General features: G+C 48.9%; 2 protein-coding genes across 2 annotated transcripts; both read left to right on the top strand.

The window, feature by feature from the left end:
• Positions 1–467: 467 nt before the first annotated feature.
• LOC120697020 lies at positions 468–3,155 on the top strand. Its single transcript, XM_039980111.1, has one exon. The coding sequence runs from the start codon at positions 528–530 to the stop codon at positions 2,820–2,822; it is 2,295 nt and encodes a 764-aa protein (XP_039836045.1). The 5' UTR covers positions 468–527; the 3' UTR covers positions 2,823–3,155.
• A 3,008-nt stretch (positions 3,156–6,163) lies between these two features.
• LOC120700379 (probable carboxylesterase 15) lies at positions 6,164–7,213 on the top strand. The gene has a single exon (XM_039984592.1). It carries the CDS (start codon positions 6,164–6,166, stop codon positions 7,211–7,213), a length of 1,050 nt encoding a protein of 349 aa, XP_039840526.1.
• The last annotated feature ends 1,487 nt before the right edge of the window (positions 7,214–8,700 follow it).

Below are 8,700 nucleotides of genomic sequence, written 5' to 3' on the forward strand. Positions count from 1 at the left end.
TCAAGAGACAGCAAGACTGCAAGAGGCTTATATGAAAATAGAAACTTACCCGACACATACATGAATTCTCTAGGCATTGAAAAATTTTAACACCACCTTAGTCTGAAACTCTGAAGGAAGAGAAATCAACGCTGCAGGCCAGCTAGTGGGCAAATAAGATCAAGGCGAGGAAGCGAGGACATAGGTGATCGTGGAAGGAATTCAGGAAAGGCGCCCTGGGCGTCTTCTTTTGATAGAGTATGCATGGTTTTGATCTATTAAAATTTTACATCGGCAGGAAAAAAAAACATGACCTGGATGCTGTGCTAGCTCGAGGTCGTCTTGTTTTTGCGCGAGTATGATGTTCATCCATTAATTCGTAACACCGGCAGAAAAAACAATGACGACCAACGGTGCTGTTGCTATCTCGAGGTCAAGCATGCCAACTCCATAAATCAGACATCCTCTGAGCTAAGCTGAGCACGCAAACAAAGTACAAGCACAGATCGAGACCGATCGAGCTAGTCGATCGCTCTCGCGGCAGAGCGATGGGTGACAGCCGCGGCAGCATCGCCTTCTTCGGCACCTACCGGCCGCCGGTGGAGCTCGACATCTTCTCGCTCCCTGCCGATCCGGCGGCCAAGGCGTCAGACGAGTGGCCCCTCACCGACGGCGTGTCGTACAACCACAACGGCCGGGAAATCCCGGCGGCGGCGCTCAAGGAGCTCGTCTCGTTCCTGGTGCGCAAGGGCGACCCCAAGGCGGGCGACGCGGCCAAGGGCCTCATCTTCGTCTCCGAGAGGGACAACGGGCTCGAGACGCTGCACGTGGCCCTGCACGGCTCCAGCGGCGACGAGTCGCCGCCCAGGGTGCTGCGCCTCGCCGACATCTACGGCGCCGACACCTTCGGCGGCGTGCGCCTGGAGGACAGCGGCTGCTTCGCCGGCGGATTCCAGGCCGGCGGCCGCGCCGTCGGCCACTCGCTCATCTACGTCTCCACCAAGGAGCCGGTGAAGGCGCGCCGCACCCCGTGGACGGTCGTGTACAAGACCAACCTCGCCGACGGCAAGACCGAGCGCCTCACCCCACCGGGCCAGTACGACCTAAGCCCGGCCGTGTCGCCGTCGGGGAAGATGGTGGCGGTGGCCAACTTCCAGTTCCACCGGTGGAACGGCGAGATCGAGCACCTCAAGACCGATATCGCCGTCATGAACGTGGACCGGCAGGCGCAGGGCGGCCTCCGGCGCAAGGTGATCATCAGGAACGGCGGCTGGCCCACATGGGGCAGCGACAACATCATCTTCTTCCACCGCGCCGACACCAAGCCTGGCACAATCCAGACCTCCTGGGCCGTGTTCCGGTACGACATCGCCGCCGGCAGGGAGGAACGGGTGACGCCGGTCGGCACGGACGCCATGACGCCGGCGGCCATCAGCGAGACCAGGGTGGCCGTGGCGACCATCCGCTTGAAGTCCCTGCAGAACGTCATGACCGCGCCCCGGGTGGAGGCGCAGTACCGCCACATCGAGATCTTCGACACCGCCGCGCTGGACCGGCCGGTGCAGATCACCCTGAGCGCGAGGGGGAAGGCCGACCACTACAACCCCTTCGTCCTCGACGGCGGCCGCCGCATCGGCTACCACCGCTGCCGGACCGACAAGCTGATCGCCCAGGATGATGGAACCACCGTCGCCCAGAAGAACTTCGAGAAGGTGCAGGCCCCGGCGTCGCACAAGGACGTCGGGCTGGTCAGGGTGGCCGGCGTGTTCCCGAGCTTCTCCAAGGACGGCTCCAAGCTGGCCTTCGTGGACAACGAGTTCAAGGCGGTGTGGCTCGCTGACAAGGACGGCCTGCGCGTGATCCACACGCTCTCCGGACAGAACAAGGTGTTCTCGACGGCGTGGAACCAGAACCCCGACAAGGACACCCTGTACATCTGCGTCGGGCCGGCCTTCACGCGCCCCAGCGAGGTGAACATCGCCGCCATCGTCAGGGACAAGGGCACCGGCAAGTGGAGGCCGCCGCAGCGGCTCACCAAGGGCAAGTTCAACAACGCGTTCCCGTCGAGCAGCCCCGACGGGAGCAAGATCGTGTTCAAGTCGACGCGCGACAGGCTGCCCGGCGGCGACAGGATGCAGACGAACCTGTTCGTCATGGAGGACGCCGAGGTCGGGGAGTGGGGCGAGGGCACGGTGACGCAGCTCACCGACGGGGAATGGGTGGACACCCACTGCAGCTGGTCGCCCAGCGGCGACTGGGTCGTCTTCGCCTCCTCCCAGGACAAGGACCCCAAGGCGCCGGCCAGGGACCTCCTGGACGCCGGCTTCTTCAGCGTCTACCTGGTGAACGCCGCGGAGCGCGGCCCCGGCAGGGTGCCGCCGCCGGTGCGCGTCGTCCACAGCTCCGACACCTTCCGCGGCCACGTGAACCATCCCGTGTTCAGCCCGGACATGAGGAGCCTCGTCTTCACGTCCGACCTCGCCGCCGTGTCCGTGGAGCCCATCTCCATGCCCATCTTCATCCACTCCGTCAGGCCCTACGGCGACATCTTCTCCGTCGACCTCCGCGACAAGGACGACATCGCCAAGAACAAGGACATCAAGGAGTTCCACCGCCTCACGCACAGCCGCTACGAGTACTCCACGCCGGCGTGGACCGAGTTCGCCGCCGTCGACCCCAACGAGCAGTGGAACATGCTCAAGGTCATCAGCTACGACCGCTACCAGCCGCAGTGCCCCTACCTGCACGGCAAGGACGGCGGCGAGGGGTGGCAGCTCACCGGCCACCTCACCATCCTCAACGGCTCAGGGGAGAAGCCCGGCACTTTGAAGAGGTGCTGCTAATCAAAGTGTTGGATTGGATACATCGGCTGCTGCTCCATGATTATCCATGCCCTGTTTGTTGTATCGTCGTCGTATCGTTTGATTTGATTTCCTACATGCGGTGAAGTTTCTTTCTGAATTTCCATTTCCAAAGAATAAAAGGAGAGGGGACGGGAAGCAAAGCTCTGCTCTGCTCTCTGCTCTCTGCTCTCTGCTCTCTGCTCTCTGCTCGCTTGCTGTTTTATTTTCCTTTTACAAGGGATTATATATATTGTTGTCCGTTTCACCTTTATTTAACTATACGTGTATGTTGCAGTTACAAAAAAAATAATGAAACCGAAATGTTTTGTGCTATGAAAACATACTTGATGGTCAGTATATATATTTCTCCTGCAAAATTTTGACCATGGAGAGGTCCTCAGTTGTGTTCATTAGATATACGTACGGCATATAAATGGGACTAGGCATACAGGAGTGGCTCTTCATATAAATCATAGTTTCGATCATAATCACAGTTATGGAGCGCATCATAGAAAAGGATTTTTCTTTGAAATCAGCCAACAAACACGATGAGATAGAAATGAAGCACGTCATAGAAAACTTAATACATGCTCAAACGTTAATTATTTTAAATTCAAGTATAAGAAGAGCAGTATACATAAGAAGAGCAGTATAAGAAAAGCAACTCAAATATTGATGATTAATATGAACTTCTATACATAGAAAGTTGCAGATAGTATTCAATGAGGATGAACAAGAGGTAAATGAAATACCAAATATATCTCTTCTGTTCAGGTAAAAAATTAAAAAGAATTAAAAATGTAGCTACCCGCGCGCTATTAGCTCGGGTCGTCTTGCTAGTTTTCTACTACATCCACCATAATAGTTAGCTCCACATAGGCGAGGTAATAATCAACCTCCGCTAAAGACTGCCCATCACCGGTACCATCTATGCAGCCTATGAACCCCTCCACCACACCAACAAATCTGTTATTACCTTCAACTTGAACTGAAAGAGTCCCATCTCATTTCAATACGACACGCCAATATGTTCATTCAAAAAAATAGGACGCACCACCAATAATCATTCTTTTGTTGATGCATTACATATTATTCAATGTGCACTATTACATGTAAACTTAGGAGAGCAACGTACCTCAAACCCCCACCCCACCTATAGGGGTGCAAATTAATTGGTGTTCTTTAGGTGCACTTCCAACTTTCTTTAGTTCAAAATTTTGTATTACATCTTCAAACTAGAATTTTATTTTAGAAAAATAGTACAAAACTTTAAACTAAAGAGGGCTGGAGGTGCAGCTAAGGATCACCTCTTTGCACCCCCTAACCCCACCCCACATATACAGTGAAACATGAGAAAATAAAGTTGATCCCAACAAGTTACAGATATTAAATAAATAAGTTATATAAACCAGATTAAGGCATAATGTTTACTCCAAATGAAAAGAGGTTATCACCTATAGATACGAAGTTTGATATATCAATGGCTAAGAAAAAATGATAGATAATAGATCATTAATTGATTTATTGGACCTCTTAATATTAGTATAATTCAGCCTCAACATGGCACACTCATGCATGTACGTAAAAATGATGTTGCATACATGTTGACGATTATTAGAGCGAGCTGGACCCCCGACCTTTCCATGATTAAAATGAAGACACGCACAGCTTCGTAGAGCATGCTTTACAACAAATAATTAACGTGACCTTGTTGGATACCAAAGATGAATGAAGTTGAGGCTGGGTTAATCTTTTATCTAAAAAAAAGATGAATGAAGTCTGCGCGGCAACAACTTAAAGTAAGCCGCAGACGATGACTTCCATTATCATGTATCTATCAATCATAGGCCTTTAATATAATGCACGTCAAATATAAATATATTTCATGTTACTAGGAGTCACATTCGTGCATGTGAAATGCATTTTAATCCATGATTATTGCATCTCCGTTCGCATCACAGTATGAACGTACGTACGTTTGAATTTTTTATTTCAGTTTGACTACTCGTCTTATTCAAAAATTTGTGCAAAGTATCATTTCTTTTGTTGTGCCTTGTTTTATTACTAAAGTTCTTCAAAAATGACTTAAATTTGACTATGTTTGTACAACTTTTTTAAATAAGATGATTGGTAAACTTGGAATTAAAAAATCAAATAAATTATAATTTGATACGAAGGGAGTACATAAAGAAAAAGAGGATGAGGGATCGGAAGACTATGTCCAGCATGACGTATATATGCTGTGGTCACATGACATGAGATATATATTTCTATCTATGACACAAAAGTATAATTAAAGGAAAATATATTCTTTAATTTCTCATGAGCGTACAATTTCGCACGTGTGCGATGAGGAGATCCCCCTGTGTGACTTCATCTGAAATGGCGTAGCACAGAATACACTTCCTTTGTTGAAACAAGAAAAATATTTCATTAAGCTATATGTATACTCACCGCGTCCAAAAAAAACAATCCTAATATTTTTCAAACAAATCAGTAATCATGAGAAATGGTCTAGGTGGTCCCAATGAACCATGCCAATTGATTGTGATTGAAAGGTCCCAATGAACCTACGTTGCTTTTTCAGGTCGGCAATAGTTGGATGGTGATTCTTTTTTTTAGAAAGGAGTTGGACGGTGATTCTATTTTCACTTCGGCAAAGCCAACAAATGAAGCCTCCACATTCACTCTCAAGGCCTAAAAATTCTCACGTTAACCAGAGAAAAATAGAAAAATAAAAAATACCACCACTGCCATTACGATAGAAATTATCCTAAAATACCCCTATGCCTAATTAAAAATCACCCACCAATGCCATTATGAAAAATTAAATATAAAATATCATTTAGCTGTGTATCAGTTACAAATATATACTATTAATAAAAACTAAAGCTAACAACAATCAATCAAAATAAAATAAAAATAAGAATAATTATCTGCATAATATTATTAAAGCTCAACAAATCAAATTGTTATTATAGGTAGATTATAGTTGAATTGTTTTAATCAATAATAAAACATAATTTACGATAATAAACATGATGGTGTATGGTAAAAAATAGTATAACCTTTAAATAAGGATGCAACGACATGCAAATTTTTAAAATTTTCAATACTAGCCGCGCAAAGCGCGGCTATACGCCTAGTTACTTACAGACACTATTTAGACTTTAGACCTAATAACATATGTTCCTTCTTGACCAATGTGTTAGTGCTAGTATATATTGCCTGCAGAGCCGCTGTTCTTCACGGCCTCATCAAGCAATAGGTTGAATTTCTCGTCGTCGTCGTCAGTTGTGAATTGAAGAACCTAGCTGCTGTATTTGGCGCAAAGCGGAGCCATGTTGTCCTCCATTGTCCCCTCTCATGAACCTCCTGTCAGGCAACCCTCCTCGCTTGCCACTACTGCGGCTCCCTACGTGGTGGAGGACTGCCTCGGCTTGCTACAGGTGCTCAGCGACGGCACCGTCCTCCGCTTCCCGCCGCCGCCTTTCCCCGCCGGCGACGCCTGCGACGACGGCCGGGTGGAGTGGCGGGACGCCGTGTACGACGCCGACAACAACCTCGGCGTGCGAATGTACCGGCCTAATAATAAGGGGGCGGAGGCGGCGGCGGAGCACAAGACGACGACGAAGCTGCCCGTGCTCGTGTACTTCCCCGGCGGGGGCTTCTGCTTCGGCTCCTACTCCTACCCCAAGAACCACGCCCTGTGCCTCCGCATGGCCGCCGAGCTCCCCGCCGTGGTGTGCTCCTTCGACCACCGCCTCGCGCCGGAGCACCGCCTCCCCGCCGCCTTCGAGGACGCCGAGGCCGCGCTCCTCTGGCTGCCCGGCCAGGTCCTCCGCGACCCGTGGCTCGCCGGCAGGGCCGACCCGCGCCGGGTGTTCGTGTCCGGCACGTCCTCCGGCGCCTGCGTCGCGCACCAGATGGCGGTCCGGTTCGGCACCGCGGGGCTCCACCCAAAGATGAAGGTCGCCGGGTACATCCTCCTGATGCCCTACTTCCTGTCGGAGGAGCCGACCCCGTCGGAGCTGAGCACGCCGGCGACCGCCCTGCTGAGCCGGGAGCGGAGCGACAGGTACGTCCGCCTGGCGATGCCGGCGGGGTGGAGCAAGGATCACCCGCTGGTGAACCCGTTCGGGCCGTACAGCCCGAGCCTGGCGGCGGCCGACGTCGGGCGCGTGCTCGTCGTCGCGGCGGAGCGCGACCTGGTGAGGGACAAGAACCTCGAGTACGCTGAGAGGATGAAGGCGATGGGGAAGGACGTGCGGCTGGCCGTGTTCCAAGGGCAGGAGCACGCCTTCTGCGCAATCAAACCACTCTCGGCGGCCGCGGATGAGGTGATACGCCTCATCAAACGCTTCATTCATGATGAGTGCAATGGGTGCTGAATCCAAAAACACTTAAAAGTTTTATGCGTGTCATTATGTATATGTTCTATCACTACATTCGTTGTTTTTTCCTATGACGATTATTCATACCATAAAACATTCCATAGTCGGTAGGGATTTAGTTCCCCTCCTGTTTCATCAAAAGAAAAAAGTTTGTCCACTGATGATATATATTAACTTGAAGACCATTGGACGTTTCTTGTATAAAAAGTTCAATTTTGTCATTAGATTTTTTTTGACGGAGTTTTGTCATTAGATTTTTTTGTCATTAGATTTGGCACTGCAAGAGCTAATAATATCGTGATAAGGGGAATCGGGGACACGCACGGCTGGGTGGTTGATCATGCAATGACGACAAGCGGATCGATGGCAAATTACGCTGATAACTGGGAGACAGCACGCACTACGGGAAATCAAGACTTCACCATGTGCCAAAGACACATGGCGAAACTCCGCAGGCACATGGCGAAGTCTTCGCCGACGGTGGCCGCCGGCAAACCGCAGACGGCAGCCACAGGAATGGCAAAGGACGAGTTTGCAGTGTGCCATTTCTCGCACACACAATCGACAAGCAATCGATCACACGATCACAAGCAATTGTGCCACACAATCGACAATGAACAACTAATACCCACGACAATCGCGTATACGTAGGCAGAAGCACGAATTAGACAACTATACGACAGCAATCTCGGGTAAATTATTATAACAACAATGAAAAAGAGATATCTCTTGAATGAATCACATACTTGATCTCTCGTTCCGGTTTAATTTGTGCATGCGCTCAACAAACAAATCATGCATGGCACATTATATTCTTTCTTCTTTAATTTGGAGAATTTTGCCACCAAAAAAGTTTATAATCCTTCATATGCTATCGATGTGTGTATATGATAGGTGAAACCCACCGCAGCCACTAATAATGATACATGAGGGATTTAGGGTTTGACCATTGACATGTGAGAATTTTTTCCTTTTTATAATAGATGATTGGCTTCCTTCTTTGTTAATTACATGATCGAGTTTACCCCCAAGTCATTGTTCTCCATTACTAATCTAAGATTTCATAGGCTTGCAATCTCGCGGGAGGGGGGTAGATAGCTAGATGATATCATGCATGGACACATCATATACACCCCTTATTTTTTTCAGAAATAAATAAAACAAGTGGCATGGATTATCGAAGGAATTAACAAACCGCTTTTGAACAGTCCACTAAAAAATTCCATTTTCAATTTGCAAAAACGACTTCGATCTTGAGGTCCAAAAATATTTCAAAATGAGAAATGTAGGAAATTTCACAAATAATTAGTGGAGTATGATTTTATCTAAACGACTTCTCAAGGTCATCGTAGGATATTGTAAGGAAGACTTGACGACGCCATGGGATGATCGAGCTTGCATGCATGTGAACCCATGTGGATATATGTAACTGATTATAAGAAAGACCACAAAAGAAAAGACTAAGGAAGTCTGTCAAAATATAT

This window comes from Panicum virgatum, chromosome 3K (genome assembly GCF_016808335.1).
Source record: "Panicum virgatum strain AP13 chromosome 3K, P.virgatum_v5, whole genome shotgun sequence".
Classification (NCBI taxonomy): Eukaryota; Viridiplantae; Streptophyta; class Magnoliopsida; order Poales; family Poaceae; genus Panicum; species Panicum virgatum.

What these genes read in the sequence shown, in the direction of transcription:
- LOC120700379 (XM_039984592.1), top strand. Translation starts at nt 6,164, where the DNA reads ATGTTGTCCTCCATTGTCCCCTCTCATGAACCTCCTGTCAGGCAACCC.
- LOC120697020 (XM_039980111.1), top strand. Translation starts at nt 528, where the DNA reads ATGGGTGACAGCCGCGGCAGCATCGCCTTCTTCGGCACCTACCGGCCG.